This window comes from Amblyomma maculatum, chromosome 9 (assembly GCF_055883805.1).
Source record: "Amblyomma maculatum isolate TAMU_Amacu chromosome 9, ASM5588380v1, whole genome shotgun sequence".
Classification (NCBI taxonomy): domain Eukaryota; kingdom Metazoa; phylum Arthropoda; class Arachnida; order Ixodida; family Ixodidae; genus Amblyomma; species Amblyomma maculatum.
The window spans coordinates 721,797-739,547 of record NC_139352.1 but is presented as its reverse complement, the minus strand read 5'-3'; the positions used below and the strand labels follow the sequence as shown (position 1 = coordinate 739,547).

At 44.9% G+C, this 17,751-nt stretch overlaps 2 protein-coding genes across 2 annotated transcripts in view; one reads left to right on the top strand and one right to left on the bottom strand.

Annotated features, from left to right (window-relative positions):
- The window catches only part of LOC146178078 (reticulocalbin-2), a 108,299-nt gene that overhangs the window by 52,680 nt on the left and 37,868 nt on the right, over positions 1–17,751 (bottom strand). The window lies entirely within an intron of this gene.
- On the top strand, positions 7,956–10,365 carry LOC146178079 (omega-amidase NIT2). Its single transcript, XM_084577927.1, has one exon. The coding sequence runs from the start codon at positions 8,327–8,329 to the stop codon at positions 9,185–9,187; it is 861 nt and encodes a 286-aa protein (XP_084434053.1). The 5' UTR covers positions 7,956–8,326; the 3' UTR covers positions 9,188–10,365.

Sequence of the window (17,751 nt, the reverse complement as noted above, 5' to 3'; positions counted from 1 at the left end):
ATCCGGGGCGTGGCGCAGTTGGTAAAGCGCTCGGCTGGGATCCGTCAGAATAGTGTTAGTTGAACGCTTTGGAACGCCACGCTATCATACCGGCGCCGCGACTACAGTGTATTCTAGTACAGTGTACCGCGACCGCGCATTCCGCCGCTTGCAGAAAACGCGCCTTCGGTTCAAGCCGCCGCCACTGGTCGCCGCTGTGGCGCTGCTGTCAGCTCTTGGGTACGGTTGGAAGTGGTTGAGGTAAACAGGGAGGTACATAAAGTAGGTTTTGGTAGGGCTGCGAGATGGCATTCATTTTAACAGAAGGGTGGGAGCAGAGATCGGCTGGCGCCTGGCAGGCAGGGCTGTAGCTTTTCTAGGGGGTCCGCGAGGACTCCGTGCACAGAGGCAGTTAGAAGTAAAGCAGAAGAAAGTGTAATAATGGAGGCTGAGCCCCCAAAAATGGCAAAGAGTAGGTCGAGAAAGAAAAGTACAAAAAAGAAATTTAACACTAGGATCAGCTACATAAACATGCAAGGAGGTAGAAAAAGAGCGAAATGGCTAGAGATAGAACAGCAGTTGAAGGATGACACAATAGGTGTGTACGCTCTTTGCGAGACTCATCTCAAGGATCTAGAAGATCCGCCGTTTATAGAAGGCTACGTCTGGGAAGGGTGCAGCAGAACGAGAACGGAAAAAAAGGGTGGAGGGTAGGTATGTTGATACACCAGGGAACAAATTGGCAAAGAATTAAATCATCTTGTAAAGAACATATCTGGGTTTCAGGAACAATTGCTGGCATAAGGACATGGCTAGGGGTAGTTTATTTAGGAACAGGACATCAATGCAGGCAAGAGAACAGGGATCTTGTTGAATGTCTCAGTGACGATATAAGCCAGTTTGGAAACGGGGCCAATACTATTATTCTACTGGGGCACATGAACGGCCACATCGACGATCTGGATGGATACACGGATTGTAACGGCAAGCTAATGTTAGATTTCTGTGAGCGACACGATCTAGTTCTAGTAAATAGAGAAACAAAATGTGAAGGCCAAATCACGTGGGAATTCCGCAACAGGCAGACGACCACTGACTATTGTCGAATGTCGCAGGAAATTTATAGCAAGGTCACAAAAATGGAAATAGACGAAGAAGAGGAGTGTAGACTGGGAAGTGATCATAAACGTATTAGTCTGCCGATGGGGCCCTTGATGAAAAGAGAAATGGAACTTAGACAAAACGTAAACGCAAAATTAGACGATCAAATAGCAGCAGACATAGAGGAAGCAATAGAGAAAAGCCTCATGGAAGACTGGGATTATGAACAGGTAGAACTACTCATAAGGAGGAAAATTCAGGAGGTTAAAGTAGCAAACCGCTGGAATGGAAAGAAGAAGCCACGGAGCTGGTGGAATAAGGAAATCAGAGAAGCTATTGAACAACGACGGGCTGCTTCAAGGGACCACCAAATGGCAAAGAAAGCACAGGTATCTCAGGAGGAAATCGACCAAAAATGGGAATCATATCGACAAAAGAAACTTCAAGTGCAGGCCCTCGTCCAAAGTAAAATAAGACAGTCCACCGACCGCTGGATGGCTGATATACACGATGCCTTGAGAGGCGGAGCAAGAAAATTCTGGAACCATATAAGCTGGCTAGGAAAGAAGAATCAAAGAAAGCAGGATCGGATTCAAGATAACAAGGGAAATTTTTTAAAGGGAGATAACGCAGTGAACTACATTACATCAGTTATAGCCGAGTCATTTAAAAGCGACGATAGGGTAATCAACATCATCATCATCAGCCTGATTATACCCACTGCAGGGCGAAGGCCTCTCCCATATTTCTCCACTTAACCCGGTTCTGTGCTAGCTGCATCCACTTGACCCCTGCGAACTTCTTAATTTCATCCGCCCACCTAACTTTCTGCCGCCCCCTGCTACGCTTTCCTTCCCTTGGAATCCAATTTGTTACCCTCAGCGACCATCGGTTATCCTCTCTTCGCACTACATGTCCTGCCCATGTCCATTTCTTCTTCTTAATTTCTACTAGAATGTCGGTAACTTGAGTTATTTCTCTGACCCACTCTGCAAACTTCCTATCTCTTAAAGTTACCCCTACCATTTTTCGTTCCATAGCCCTCTGGGTTGTCCTCAACTTAAGTAGAACTCTCTTGGTTAGCCTCCACGTTTCAGCCCCATAGGTGAGTACAGGCAAGATGCAACTGTTGTATACTTTCCTCTTGAGCGATACCGGTAAGCTGCTAGTCATAATCTGCGAGTGCTTGCCAAATGCGCTCCATCCCAATCTTATTCTTCTTGTTATTTCCTTTTCGTGGTCCCGATCTGCGGTTACTACCTGTCCTAAGTAGACATATTCGCCTACTACTTCCAGTATTTCGCTACCTAATGTAAACTGCTGTTCCTTCCCGAGGCTGTTCAACATTACCTTAGTCTTCTGCATATTGATTTTCAAGCCTACCTTTCTACTTTTACTGTCTAGGTCATCAATCATTATTTGCAGTTCATCCCCCGAGTTGCTTAGCAAGGCAATGTCATCAGCAAATCGCAGATTACTGAGGTATTCTCCATCTACCCTTATCCCTAACTGCTCCCCTAACTACCCTTATCTACCCTTATCCCTAACTGACGATAGGGTAATCTCCGCAAATCAGGAAGCAACAAAAGGTAGCAGAATACAAAGCAGCTTAGAACTGACCAATCTAAACTGGAAAAAGGCAGAAAAAATATTCCTAAAAACACATCTACAGGAATAGATGGAATTCCGATCAAGCTGATTAATGAACTCGGTCCAAAAAGTAAGGAAACATTGTTAAAAGCTCTGGAAACTGTCATAACGAATAAGCAAATTCCGGACAGCTGGCGGCAGAGTAAAATGAATTTGATTTATAAAGGGAAAGGAGACAGGATGCACATAAAATCCTACAGGCCAATTACCATAACATGCGTTATGTACAGGTTAGCCATGCAGGCGGTGAAATTAAAGGTGCAAGCATGGGTTGAAAGTAACAAGATACTCGGAGAACTTCAGAACGGCTTTAGAAATGGTAGGCGCTTAGATGATAGCCTGTTCGTGCTTACCCAATGCATCGAAATATCTAGAGCGGAAAATAGACCTTTGTATTTGGCCTTCCTGGACATAAACGGGGCGTACGACAACGTAAGCAGGGAACTCCTGTGGAACATATTAAAACAAGAAGGTATCGGTTATGAGGTAATAGAGTTCCTACAGGAAATATACCGGGATAACAAAGTAGAAATTACGTGGGAAGGGATAAGAAGTACGGAGGATGTCAAAGTATGCAAAGGATTAAGACAAGGCTGTCCTCTATCACCGGTGCTGTTCATGCTTTATATGATAAACCTGGAACGGAGGATATACAAGACAGTAACCTAGGTTTTAACCTGTCATATAGATTAGGTGAAAAGGCGGTAGAGCAGCGCCTCCCCGGTTTGATGTATGCAGACGATATTGTGCTGCTAGCTGAGAGTCTGGAAGAATTGCAAACTCTAGTTAAGTATTGCGGAGACGAAGGGGACGCTCTAGGCTTCAATTTCAGCGCAGTTAAGTTGGGTGTGATGATTTTCAACGGCTCAACTGATCAAGGTCTTAAAATACAAGGCCTTGAAATACCTAGAGTAGCAGAATATAAATATCTGGGGGTATGGGTAAACGAAGGATTGGCATACATTGGAAAGCATGAGCAATTACTTAAAAGGGCGAAGGAATGCCGGGTTAATGAAGCATAAGGCATTGTGGGGATACAATAGGTATGAGGTTTTGAGGGGTATTGGGAAAGGAATTATGGTGCCCGGACTTCGGAAATGCGGTTTTGTGCCTAAAATCAGAGGTACAGTCGACAAAATCAGAGATCCGTTGGACGATTAGCACTAGGTGCCCACGGCAAAACTACAAATGAGGCGGTACAGGGAGATATGGGCTGGGCATCTTTCGAAGTACAGGAAGCTCAGAGTAAAATATTATATGAGGAACGCCTGAGGAAATTGGACAGTAACCGATGGGCAGCTAAAGTATTTAAATACCTGTACCTAAAAAGCGTTGACTCACAATGGAGGAAAAGAACTAGGAAACTAACTAGTAAGTATGCTAGTAACAAGGACGGAGAAATAAAGAGCATTAAGCAACAGGTGAAAAACACAGAAGGTAAAAATTGGATAAATTCGATGGAAAAGAAACAGAGTGTGGAATTATACCGAAAGTGGAAAATGCAGATCAGGAAGGAAGATTTCTTTGATAACTCAAGAGGCAGTGCCCTACTTTTTGAAGCTAGATCAGGGTGCCTTAGAACACGCAGCTACAAAAAGAAATTTAACAATGGAGATGACGCATGTGCTGTATGTGGAAACTCCAGTGAAACAATTGACCATATTATACTCGAATGTAATGGTATCCATCCAGAAGTTGGTGCAGGCACAATCACTGTTCCTGAAGCTCTGGGGTTTAGAGATAACAGTGGCCGGGTGAATAAACCGGCGGTGGAAACTAGCAAAAAACGACTGGAAGATTGGTGGCTTAAAAGCACAGAAGTGACATAATGTTAGTAATGTAGGAATAAAATTTAATAAACAGAATGATGGTTTAGTTAACCATTCTAAGTCAATAATTATGATATAGGGAGAAAAATGAGCATGATAGCTACTGCTACCACCCCGTTTCAAAGGGGACGTTCCTATATTTCATCCATCCCGGATGCATTCTCTCCGGCGCACGCCGGCGCGTTCGTTTTTGTTTGCCTGTAGATGCTGCAGGATGCTGCTTGAGCTGTTGTGCTATTTTTCGTTCGGTTTTGCCCTAGCTCAGTTTATCCTGTTTTGTTGGTGCCTATGTAGTTTGCTGCAGGATGCTGCTTGAGCTGTTGTGCTATTTTTCATTCGGTTTTGCCCTAGCTCAGTTTATCCTGTTTTGTTGGTGCCTATGTAGTTTTTCTTGCCGAGGTGCTAGTGCGAATAAGTAGTACATGTGCGTACTTTTCTGTTTCTCTTGCGTTCAGAAACCCCCCGTTAAAAAAAAAAAAAAAGTGAAAGAACAGTTGTCAGGCAAAATTACCTTCAATTGCTAAACAACAAAAAAAGAAAGCATCGTTGTCAGGCAAAAGGCCAGTCAATTCAGCCAGTCAAGGCTGAATCGCATGCACGCGAAAACTCACGCGAACGCGACGGCGGCACGCGTTTCGCGCGAACAGAAATGCATGCGTCGCTTGGCTCGTCGCTCGGATCAGCCGAAATAGAAAATTTCGCTCGTTCGCCCGGAAGTAACCGTACGTCACTGCCGCTCATTTCGCATGCTTTCTTTATTTTGCTGTGCTGCATTGTGATTGTGCATTATCGCGTAAACATTTCGCTTTGTACGAACAACGGTGGATAGCCAAGGATTCAAAGAACGTCTAATCGCAACCGAAACAACAATAGAAGCAAGGGGTCACGTGACTATTCGTGCTGATTACAGTGCAAGTTCACACCCATTCGATACGGTTTGCTGTAAATACATTTTACTTTGCCATGTTGTCGCAAAATAACTTTAATACTTGCAATCGTTATGACTGTTGTTGGATTTGGCAATAGTTTTGCGGTGCACTAAGCCACTATGCCAGCCATATGCCAGCCAAATGCCAGCCACACAACACAGAGCTATAGTGTTCTAGAATTGGGAAGTGTGCCGTCTTCGGCGCGCGGCAATGGGAGCGACGTGGTCGCCGGAGCGATGAAAAGCGTAGGTGGCGCTGTCAGCCGTAGGAGCGCATCACAAGCGCGCGCACCGCAGAGGAAACGCTTGGGGCGTCTGCTTCTGCAGCTCGTTTCCTGCGTGAATTTTGTTGCATCGCGTTGCTTCTCTGGCTGTTGTACTATGACGCGTTGTTGAGCGAAGAGCAATGATTGGTCAAGCAGGAAAACACATGTTTGCAGAGAGCACAGTAACAGTTCCGTCCGTCTCGTATGACTTTCGCCCCCCCCCCCCCCCCCTTCTTTTACTGAATGCTCTTATCCTTCCTTTCGTTCTTTCTTCTTGCTCATTGCGCGCTCTTTCTGCTGCCTTCCCTATTCGAACCCTTCCTTTCTCGAAATACACTAAAAGCATGGTTTTCTAAGCAACAGCACCGCGGAAGGCCTTCGGGTAACTTTGCAGTCCACAGTCAATCTCGTTGACTACTTATCTGCAAAATGCGGTTTTGCATACATTATCGCATCGAGACTAAGCCAAGACAAACTAGAAAACCTCTTCGGCATCGTGAGGCAATTTAATGGCTGCAACGATCATCCCACGCCGGATCAATGTTTAGTGACAGTTAATAACTTAGCGAGGCCCCCAAAAGACAGGAAATTGTAATGCTGAAATTGTAAATGCCTTACTTGGAATTAGCCGTATAAGCGAGAAACCTACCCAGCTTCTTTCAAATCCTGTTGATGAGCTTGACCGTTTGGTTGACGAGGGAAGGCTCGAGGACGTCGAAGCTACTTTGAATACCCTTCTTTCAGATGACCACAGATACGTCACTAGGCACAGTTCTAGCCGTCTCATAGCTTATATTGCAGAATACGTCGCTAGAAAGTTCATGAAGAAGTCAAAATGCAGTACTTGCTCCGCTCATCTCATTTCAAGCAAATCGTGCGCGGCACAAAAAGAAGAAAATCTTCTTCTTCTTCTTCTCCCTCGTTGTAAAGAAAATCAATATCTCAAACTTCGACCACGGAGGTCTTCTTTATCCGTCCTCGGAGCTTGCAAAGCTCGTGCACACGCTGGAAGAGTCTTTCACGGTTTTTTTTTTTTTTTTTTCAGTTCAAGAAAGATTAACGCAAATAGCATGCGTGAATTTGCTTTGTGTTTGCAAAGCGCAGAGGTTTCCAAGTTTGGTTGCCCTACTCATGACAACGAAATGACACTTAACACACTAGTTCTACGTCCTCATGCGATTGCGTTTTTATGCCAAGTCGCTAAACCAAGAGCAGACCTCTAAAGCAGAGAAGGTAAAGCACCTGAGGAGGTGCAAGTAATCGTGTTTGAGGACTTGAATCATTCTGCCTTTCTCTTGTGTGTTTTCAAATTTGGCAGCTTAATTTATTCACGGCCTAGTACAGTTCATTAATTCTCATATAGTTGTGTACAGTTTTATACGTTTGTACCATATTCTTGCACTAAGTCGCGACTTTTTTTTTTTTCACGTCGTCCATTATGTGGTTTCGTTCAATTGCTATGTGCTCTCATTCATTCATATCGTTTTGAGTAGGACTGCCAGTTCATATGTATGCGCCCACATTTAAATAAAGTCATCGGTAAGCGCTACCATAATTTCTGTCTTCAAGCAATCTTCGCATACCTCTATTTACATGTGGCGCAAAAAGCACGCTAGCCTAGCCTAAAACACCATTCACTGCGTTTTCAGTACGTGTGAGCGTCGATGGAAGACTTCAGTCTAGCCCGCATAAACCGGTGCATCCAATATAAAAAATTTACATGATCATAGAAATACGTTTGACATTCGTCATTGAACCTCCCGCTAGTGTTCGAGAAATAGAGCACCCAATACGTTCAGGAAATATATCTTGCCGTTGCTTGTCAGTTCGTCGGCAACCTGTATCTTACATTGCCTGTATTTGTATTGCCGTTCCCTGACGACGGCCGCTTATTTTATAGGGAACTAGTTGTTTTGTTCATGAACATAACCGTTTTAATACATTTAGACAAGCGTGTGGGAGCTAAAGCGACACAATTTATTGCTACGCCCCTTCGGAGTCCGTTTGAACTAGCGGTGACGAAGGCGGTTCACCCAGCTGTCTGCTCCGCGCTCACTGCGCTCCTCCTGCACACAGCGCCCTCTCTCCTGTCATCGCTGAAACGACCAGCTCGCCGGCGGCAGACGGCACACTTCTCAATTCTAGAACACTATAACAGAGCGTTGTCGCCGTTTCTCTCGGTTCTGCGTGTGCGACGCATAGTGCGACGTAACCGCACGTTAAATAATCGCATGTCAACTGCATTCTCTGTAATCTTCGACTGCAACGCCCCTCAGCGCCACCTACGCGAGGCATGAAACGTAGGAACGGCCAATCTCTTTCTCTATGGGAGCGGCGCTCTCGGCCCGCTCGCGTTATCTACCTTTGTGAAAAGCGGCACAGCTGTTTCGTTGACGTTTGGTGGTTCGGTTTTAAACCTCTGTATGATCCACGCAGGTGAGCCCACACCTGCAGATTAAGGCAGTGACCTCGGTAGTTTCCATCTGTCTGTTCTGTTCTGGTGTACAAGCGCACATGATCAGTTAGTCAGCGCGCTCCTCGCATCGCCGACAAGTTGCGTTTGCTTATCAGGCATGGCCGCGTCCACATTTCGTGTCGCTCTCATCCAGCTCGCTGTAAAGGCGACCAAAGCCGAGAACCTCGCTAGGGCCGGTGATCAAATCCAGAAGGCGGCAGCGAGCGGTGCTAAGGTTGTATGCCTACCGGAATGTTTTGGCTTCCCGTACGGCGTTCAGTACTTTCCGAAGTACGCCGAGTCGATCCCGGGCGAGACGAGCGAAATGCTGTCAAAGGCGGCGAAGGAAAATGACGTTTACCTAATTGGCGGCTCCATGGCCGAAACTGAAGACGGCAAACTCTATAACACGTGCCTCGTCTACGGTCCCGATGGCAATCTGCTCGCCAAGTACCGCAAGCTGCATCTCTTCGACATCGACATTCCAGGCAAGATAACGTTCAAGGAGTCGGACTGCTTCACGGCAGGTAACAGTCTGGCGACTTTCGACACTCCTTACTGCAAGGTGGGCCTCGGAATCTGCTACGACCTGCGCTTCGCACAACTGGCGCAGCTCTACGCCAAGCAGGGCTGCAAGCTTCTCTTCTATCCCGGCGCCTTCAACATGACGACGGGACCTCTTCACTGGGAGCTGCTTCAGCGCGGTAGGGCCGTCGACAACCAGCTTTATGTGGCCAGTGCTTCGCCGGCGAGAGACGATGGCGCGTCTTACGTCGCTTGGGGTCACAGCATGCTGGTGGACCCCCTGGGCAAAGTCGTCGCTTCGGCGGTCGCCGCGGAAGAGCTGGTCATAGGTGATGTCGACCTCGAGCACTTGGAATCCGTAAGGAATCAGATACCGATTACAAAGCAGAAGAGAGATGACATCTATGACATAGTGAGTGTGGACTGTGCGGGTGATGGTAACCGTGCACCCTGAGTGAATAGTACGGTCAGGTGCTATTAACTGTGCTTTTGCTTTAGGAGACTTTTTTTAGTTGTCTTTTTAGTGCCTGTGCTCGTCTCACCTTTCTGCGTCCTGTGTGTGGTTTTGCGCTATTTTACCTTGTGTTTGAGAAGTTAGCAGTTCTTGCGATAATGAATTTCGCACTTTTTTTAAAAAATAAAGGGTAATTTGAGTTCATATTGCTGTTTTGAATGCCATGCAAGCTATTGTGGCACGATGTTACCTCGGCTATATTTGCAGCCTTGTCCGTCTTCCAAGGTCGAGTGGTAGCAACATGAGCGAGTATAGAGTTTGTGACCGAAATTTTATATTTCAGATTTAGATAGTGCCTTTGCTATTTGCCATTCACTGAGTGTTGACCAAGCACAGCATGCTGACGACATACTCGGGGAACTGACATATCTCTAACTGGCAGCATATCTCTTGTCTTAATTTGTCACTTATATCCACTTTTTTTTGTCTGCACAAAGTAGCATCAAATTACTATGCTGTGCCATCTCACTGTGTTCCATACAGCAAACAGTTTAACTATAGTGAATGTTGTCAAACATTCTTTTATAGTATTTGGCCCTGAGAGCCTTACCATAGCGTTGATAAACATGTGCACATGTATCCCTTCCTCATTTAAGAAGAGTGATTAATTTACTTCAACTTTGGCATCTTTACAAAGTTCATAAATCAGTTTGTTAAGCATTCTCCCTGGTAAACTCTTTCTGAATTTGTTAGTTTCATTTTTAAGATCTTCATTTTCTTCTTGTCCCGTGCCGTGGCCATTACGTCCTCATTTAGTGTCTTTGTAGCGCTACAGTGATGTTCATGCCTGAAAGCTGTCATCAGCAATTCCTTCCCTTTCAGCTGCCTGAGCCACACTGGATCATACCTTTTGCTTCCCATGATAAAAATGTTGACCTCCATGGGCACATAATGCCAATGTGCTAATATACTTGCAATACTAATGACAGTCCTCTACTTAACATTTAGGCACCAGATCACTTGTTTACAGCAGCCTTTGTAGGCGGCCCGGATTCTGAAACACTCCTTGGATTTTTGGATTGGATTTTGGATTTGGATTGAAAATTGAATATCTACCTCTTTATTTTAGTGAATCAATAAAATAGTGCTAATTCAAAATTTTTTTAAACAAATCAAAATGCATTGAAGTTCCTGAATAGTTTGCAGATGATTGGCACGAGGTTCGAATAATGTAAGCCATGCAGCATGCTGCCTCGTTTAGTCTGCATGGAGAAAAAAAGCACTCAGCTGTACGATGTGTTTGTGTGCTGAATGCAGAATGCTCATGGATGACCACTAGATTATACACCACTGCAGTGCACAATCAGGTTTTGCAAATTAGCGTAGGTTTACCATTATTATGCAAACTTGTAGGCGATGGCTTTTATGTAGCACTTGTTTCTGTCAATCTTCTGTGATGTGCTATTGGGTGCGAGCTGCTTCACTGGAGAGAACGGCGTCGACCTAGAGGAACAAGTGGGTTCATATAACTACTCTTACTGCTGCTGCAGCAGGCAACCATTGTAAATTTTGATCTTGGTTCGTCGCAGTTTACATAAGCTGCTGCTGTGGTCTGTTACTGCTTGGGACCTCAATGCTGGATGTACACTACAGAACACAGAGTATGCGCCCATTTCTAGCTCGGTTAATCAAGCTGTGAATGGACAAAGAAGTGAATGTTCGTTCTCATGTCTTGCAGCAAGCATTTCAGCGAGCAAAATTTTATTTGTCGAGTCGACGCTGAATAGTTCGGCGAGTAGCTCTGAAGGACTAGCACGCATGTTTATGTTCTTGCGCTTGTCATTTGAGAAGGTAACAAAGTGTTATTGCTGGCAGTATGGAAGGTATGCTTATTTTTTCATGGTGCCATACCTTCCAAAAGCAAGGGAGGCTCGTCCGAAAACTGGGAGATCTGAAATTTCATCACAATAAGGTATTCATGCCTGACAACAAAAGGTTTACTGAAACGACCTAAATGATCCTCCTTTCATGTGCAGCAGTACGCATGATGAGTGGTGTTAGGCAGCTTCAGCAATTGTGAAATAGGCATTTAAAATGACCGAGAAAGCAAATAAACATGACCAAGAAGAATACAAGTCGTGATTTGCTGTGTTAAGGGTCAAGAAAACTACTCTGTGCAGGGAAGACAAACATTTGCCAAAGTCCGAGTGGCAATGATCGCAGTCAGTGCACAAGAATTCTCAGCATGGAACACAGCTGCTCTACACAGCTGCATTAAATAATTTCTCTACGTCATCCTCGTTTTCTAATTTGTCTGCCCTACAGCGTTCAAGGGAGCAGCTGAACGGCACCACGCATGCCTGCGCTGTCCGAGGGCGCTCCGCACCTGTTGGGCACCTGACAACTCAGATCCTCTTGCAGAGGAGTCATATTACTTAGATTCAATGACCACTTACCTCCGGCTGGTTGTGTATTCGCTTCAGCTCTTTTAACAGCTACAATAACATCGGCTGGTGCTATCATCAAAGCCAAAACTTGCCGGGCTATGCTTTGGCAGCTCGCTGACTCATTGAAGTGCTTTGTTGCCAAATGAGTGGGTCTTATACCCCAAATTAAGCTTAAACAGGCATGGGCTATGTGTATAATAAATAAGTATATAAATGAAATGGTAACGCTGAGCTAAACTGCCTAGGAAAGTGTCACATAACAGCAGTTCAACGAGTTTCATCCCACTTAGTGTGTCATGCTGGCGTTATTGGCGTTAGAGGTAGCGCTTCATTATGTCTTGACGGCCATTAGTCGGATACAACTGAAGTCTACAGTAGCCGTCAAACACAATTTCTCCGTGACAGACGGTAGTGCGCTGTTCAAGCATATCTTGCTATGCATTTGACTAGATTACAAGCTCAAGAATTTTAATGCCTCTGGCTTTCTTTTTTTTGTGGTCAATTTGCAGAAAATGAATTTGTTTGCTGTTCAGCAGACACGCCATGTACCATTGCCCATAGTTTGCAATTGCTGTTTTTTTTTTAATGCTTTATCCTACAATAGTTTATTTGCTGTCATTATAAAGGAACAAAGAAAAAATTGATGATGATGAACTGATTTTTTCTGGCGCAAGGGCATCTATGGCCAAAGAGCGCCAAACACAAGGTGAAATGCCATCTCCGGTTGATGTGATAGCTTTGGCGATTATGATGATGATGTGCTAAAAGCTATGGTGTATAGGGCCTAAAAGTTCGTTTGCAGTGTATGATCTCTAAAAACAGTGGTGTATAGAGCCTAAAACGTTCCGAGATGTATAGTGGTCTGAGTAAAATATTAAAAGAAGAAATGTAAATGTTAAAACGCTAGTTATCTAAGTAAGAGGGACGGGTTGAAGCCCACGTTGATAAAAAATTTGACATAAAAAGCCTACCTTTGAAAAATATTTAAGAACTCTTTCGGGTGAGAACATTGGGTCATCGCCGAGAAATATGCACGGATGTTTCGGTATATATTTTTTGTGTATTTCGGGAAAATGATGTCGCCTTTGTTTTTCAAGTGTTGGACATTCAATTAAAATATGTATTACTGTAAGATGACCACCACATCTCGAGCAGCGTGGTGCAGGAGAGTTCGTTAAAAGGTATGTGTGTGACCTATTCTCAGCCTGCACAAGGCTACTTCTTTGAATCTGTCTCTTTTGTCTGTAGTGTACCTGCCTATGATAGGTTTTATAGTGTGTAGTTTATTTTCAGTCGCTGTGTCCCATTCCTCTTGCCACTGTTGTCGAATTTTGTTTTTAATGTGTGGCTTGAGGTCCTGGTATATTATTTTGTCGATTTCTGTAGTATTTCGACAGGCAGCTGACACAGCAAGCCTATCAGCCGCCTCGTTACCTGGTATGCTACGGTGGCCTGGCACCCAGCAAAGTGTAATTTCAAGTTGTAATTTATGGGCAGTCATAAGGTTGTTAAATAGAGTATTCAGGACTGGGTTCTTATTGTGCCGTTTCCAAGTAGTTAGGGAGGTTAAAACACTAAGGGAGTCTGTGTAGATGACCGATGACTGTATTTTGTTTTCTATAATGTGTCTCACAGCTAACAGGATACCGTGGGATTCTGCAGTAAATATACTTGTATGTCTGTTCAGTGTTTTTGTTAGTGAAAATTGTGGTCCATGTGCGGCACATGAGACTTGAGTCGACTTTGAAGCATCAGTGTAATACTCATTACAAATGTATTTTGGCTGCAGAGACATGAAGTGCTGTTGTATGGCTATAGGAAGGGCATGTTTTCCGACTTGAAGGAATGTTAGGTCGCAATTAACAGCGTGCATTTCCCACGGAGCGATGAAGTCTTTTATGGAAGTTGTATGGAGGCTGCCAACCGGGATGTCCAGATATTCAATATGAGTGGCTAGTCTTATTGGGTATGGTGGTGTTAGTGACGGTTTTCTTGTGAAAAGTTCTGTGTTAGCTGTGTCAAGCAGGAGCCGGCGACAAGGATGGTCCAGTTGAGACAATATTTTGGTAGCATATCTTACAGCAGTAAATTGTCTTCTTCGCTGTAATGACCATCGGTTAGCCTCAACATAGGAGGCTAGCAATTGGGCTAGTTCGAAAAGCACCTGTGGCAAGGTGAAGGCCAAGGTGGTGCACTGGATCGAGCATTTTTAGGGCAGAAGGTGATGCTGACCCGTAAACCATTGAGCCATACTCAATACGAGACAAAACTACGCTATTCAGAAGGCTCAAGAGGCAGTCACGATCTGTGCCCCAGGACTGGTGGGACAGAATTTTTAGCAGGTTCATTGCCTTCAGACATTTTAATCTCAGCTGTTTTATGTGTGATATGAAGGAAAGCTTTTCATCAAAAACTACACCGAGAAATTTATGTTCTTTTTGAACTGCAAGGCTCTGACCACTCAGTGTAATGTTGGGCTCAGGTCTAATGCCACGCTGCTTAGTGAAAAGCACGTAGACGGTGTTTGCAGAGTTAAACTTAAACCCATTGTCGTCAGCCCACCTAGACAGTTTGTTGACGCCTAGTTGAATCTGGCGTTCACAGATGGCCAGGTTGCAAGATTTGAAACTTATCTGGACGTCATCGACATATAAAGAATAAGAGATGGTTCTTGGCAGCACGCCTTTTAGCGAGTTCATTTTGACAATAAAAAGCGTGCAGCTGAGGACACCACCTTGAGGGACACCATTTTCCTGTATAAACAGCTTCGAGTATGTATTGCCAACACGAACTTTGAAGGTTCGTTCAGACAAGTAGCTTTTTAACGTGTTCAACACGTTCCCTGTGATACCGAGAGAAGAGGTCGTGGATGATACCATAGCGCCATGTGGTATCATATGCTTTTTCAAGATCGAAAAAGACAGATAGACAGTGTTGTTTGTGTACAAAAGCATCCCTTGCATAGGACTCAAATGCAATGAGCTGATCGTCTGTTGATCGCCCAGCCCTAAAACCAGCTTGGTTTGTGTCAAGAAGGCCATTGTATTCTAGTAAGTGAACAAGACGACGGTTTACCATTTTTTCGAAAAGCTTGCATAAGCAACTGGTTAGGGCGATTGGCCGATAGCTCGCTGCAAGTGTGGGTTCTTTGCCAGGTTTTAATATCGGGACAATGATTGCTTCCTTCCATGCTTGAGGAAAGCGTCCTGTGGCCCATATTTTATTATACAGGCAGAGTAGGGTTTCGAGGGTGTCCACATGGAGGTGCCTGAGCATTGCATATGTGATCCTGTCAGCACCAGCTGCTGTGTTCTTGCATGTGTCTAGTGCACTCTTCAGCTCCTGTAGTGTGAACGGGCCATTGTACCCTCCTGTGCATGGTCTCTTATCATGTATAGGTTTACTCTCTTCGGTCACCTTGTGCCGCAGAAAGGAATCTGTATAGTGTGCCGAGCTAAATATGTATTCAAAGTGTTTCCCTAGTGTGTCTGCTTGATGTTCTAGTGTGTCGCCACTGGTGCTGACAAGAGGTGTTGTGAGAGTGTTATATCCTTTGAGTGCTCTTATTCTGTTGTAGACTTTGTGTGCGTCAGTATAAGAGTTCACAGACGAAAGGAACGAGGCCCAGCTTTCTCGCTTGGAGATGCGTCGAACACACCTGCCATTTGCCTTTGCCGCTTAAAGGCTGTGGGGTGTCGTCGCAAGTTCGACCATGCCTTGTTCTGACCATGCCAGCTTCACGAGCAGTCTTACATTCTGCAGTCCACCAGGGTCTTCGTTTGTTTCGTGGCTTACTTGACGTTTGTGGGATGCATTCTTCTGCAGCTTCTATAATGTGCAGTGTGATCAAGCGCTGAGTTTCATCTACATCTAGACCGCTAATGGATGAACAAGGCAGTGATGAGTGTTCCCTGAACATCTTCCAGTTGGCTGCATTTTCTTTGAATTTTCTGGGATTCGACACATTTTCATTTCCATTCCCAGTATATTTTATTAAGATCGGAAAATGGTCACTTCCGTATAGATTGTTAATGACAGTCCACTCTCTAGCTGCCAGGAACATCGAGGAGCCAATGGCTAGATCTATGGATGTGTAAGAGTTATGTGCTATATTGTAGTAAGTTGGCTGTTTCGTGTTTAGTAAGCATGATCCCGAGGACAATAAGAATTTTTCGATTAGAACACCTCGGGAGTCCGTTCTTGTACATCCCCATAATGGGTGGTGAGCATTAAAGTCTCCGACCAGCAACCAAGGTTCCGGAAGTTGATCAATCAATTTTTCAGAACTTTCGCTACTTAGCTTATAAGTTGGAGCAATATACAGGGAACATACCGTTATTTTACCATAAACTAAGCTTCTGATTGCCACTGCCTCTAAGTCTGTGTTGAGTGAGATGTTTCGAGAGGGGATTGATTTTTGTGTTACAATGGCAACGCCACCAGAGGAGTGAGAGCTGCCTTGCCTGTCGTTCCTGAATACATTATATTGCTTAAGGAAATTTGAGTCTGCTGGTTTTAAATGGGTTTCTTGCAGACAAAGTATGTTTGGTTGATAGTCCGCAAGAATTTCATATATATCATCTAAATTTTTAAAGAGTCCTCAGCAGTTCCAATAAATGAGGAGCGCCATAATTAAAAGTTATTTAGGGGACAAGTTTAAACTTAGGTTTGTAGGTCCTTGGGACCTGTTATTGGGACTTTTCCCCTTCTTTTTCGCTCCAGTGAGCTTTGCCGCCTAAGCAGCTGGGGTGAAGAAGTTGTGTCCATCGCATCTTCAGATGCGGTGGACGACTGTGCAGAAAGCACAGGATTGTCAGTTTTAGGCCTCGACTCATGGGTCGAGGCCTTTGGGCCGGCTGACCTGGGGGTCCGCGCAGCCAGCTTTGCGGGTGGTGGTGGAGTAGCGCTAGCTGACTCCACCGAGGGCGCAGGTGGCGCTGCCCTGGAAGAACTGTGTGCTTCCTGGGCAGGTGCCGACGACCGCTGTGATGCCGCGCCCTTCTGCGTCACAACGGAGTAGTGTGGCTTTTGAGGAAGAGAAAGCCGCTTTCGTGCCTCTCCGTAAGATATGTTTTCGGTGACTTTCAGTGTAATTATTTCTTTTTCTTTTTTCCAGTACGGGCATGAGCGTGAATAAGCTGGGTGGTTACCTTCACAGTTTAAGCAGAGAAGCGGCTGTTCTTCGCAGTTGTCTGTAGGGTGTTTGTGCGAGGCACACTTTGCACATGTGAGTTGGCCACGGCAACTCTGAGAGCCATGGCCATATTTCTGACATTTGAAGCAACGGCGTGGGTTAGGGATGTAGGGCCTCAGTTTTATCTTCGTGTAGCCTACTTCGACAGATTCTGGGAGAGTGCTTGCAGCAAAGGTGAGTACAATGTGCTTTGTTTCTATCTCTTTGTTATCTCGTCTGATCTTTATCCGGTAAACATCTGTGACATTTTGTTCCTTCAGGCCTTCAAGAAGTTCTTGTTCACTCACGTACCTAAGGTCATCATCAGAGATGACTCCTCGGTCAGTGTTTAGTGATCGGTGCGGGCTAATCTGTACCGGTATTTCTCCAAATGATTCGACTGCACTTAGCTTCTGATACTGATGATTGTATATTAATTCTAGTAGCAGGTCACCGTTTCCAAGTTTCTTTATCTTATAGCCCTGGCCAATGGCCTCAGTCAATGTTTGGGAAACAACAAATGGGGACACAAGTCGTGCAGTGATTTCCTCGTGGTCACTGTGGACCACGTGGAAACGAGGAAAGTTGTTTATGTTCTTTGAGAAAAACATGGTGGTCTCAGTGCGCCCCCTTTTAGAAGGAGGACGATCGGGGTTAAGGAGTTTAGATGCCATAAAAAAGTATATTGTTCGGCTGCAGTGCCAGCCACCCACCATGGAGCCCAACGAGGGGACGGGACAGAAATTGTCAATTCCTGCCCACGCCAGCTGTACACCGTAACTATAACCCAATATGGCGTAACTCAGGGTAGCTAGCCACACAAGGTTAACCCTCGCCGCCTGGAAGTAGGAAGAAATGAAGAAGGTAAGAGAGGACCGGACAGTTCTAAGAAAGAAAATAGGAAAGTGAAAGATGGAGGGGAGAACAGGAAAAGGCGACTGCCG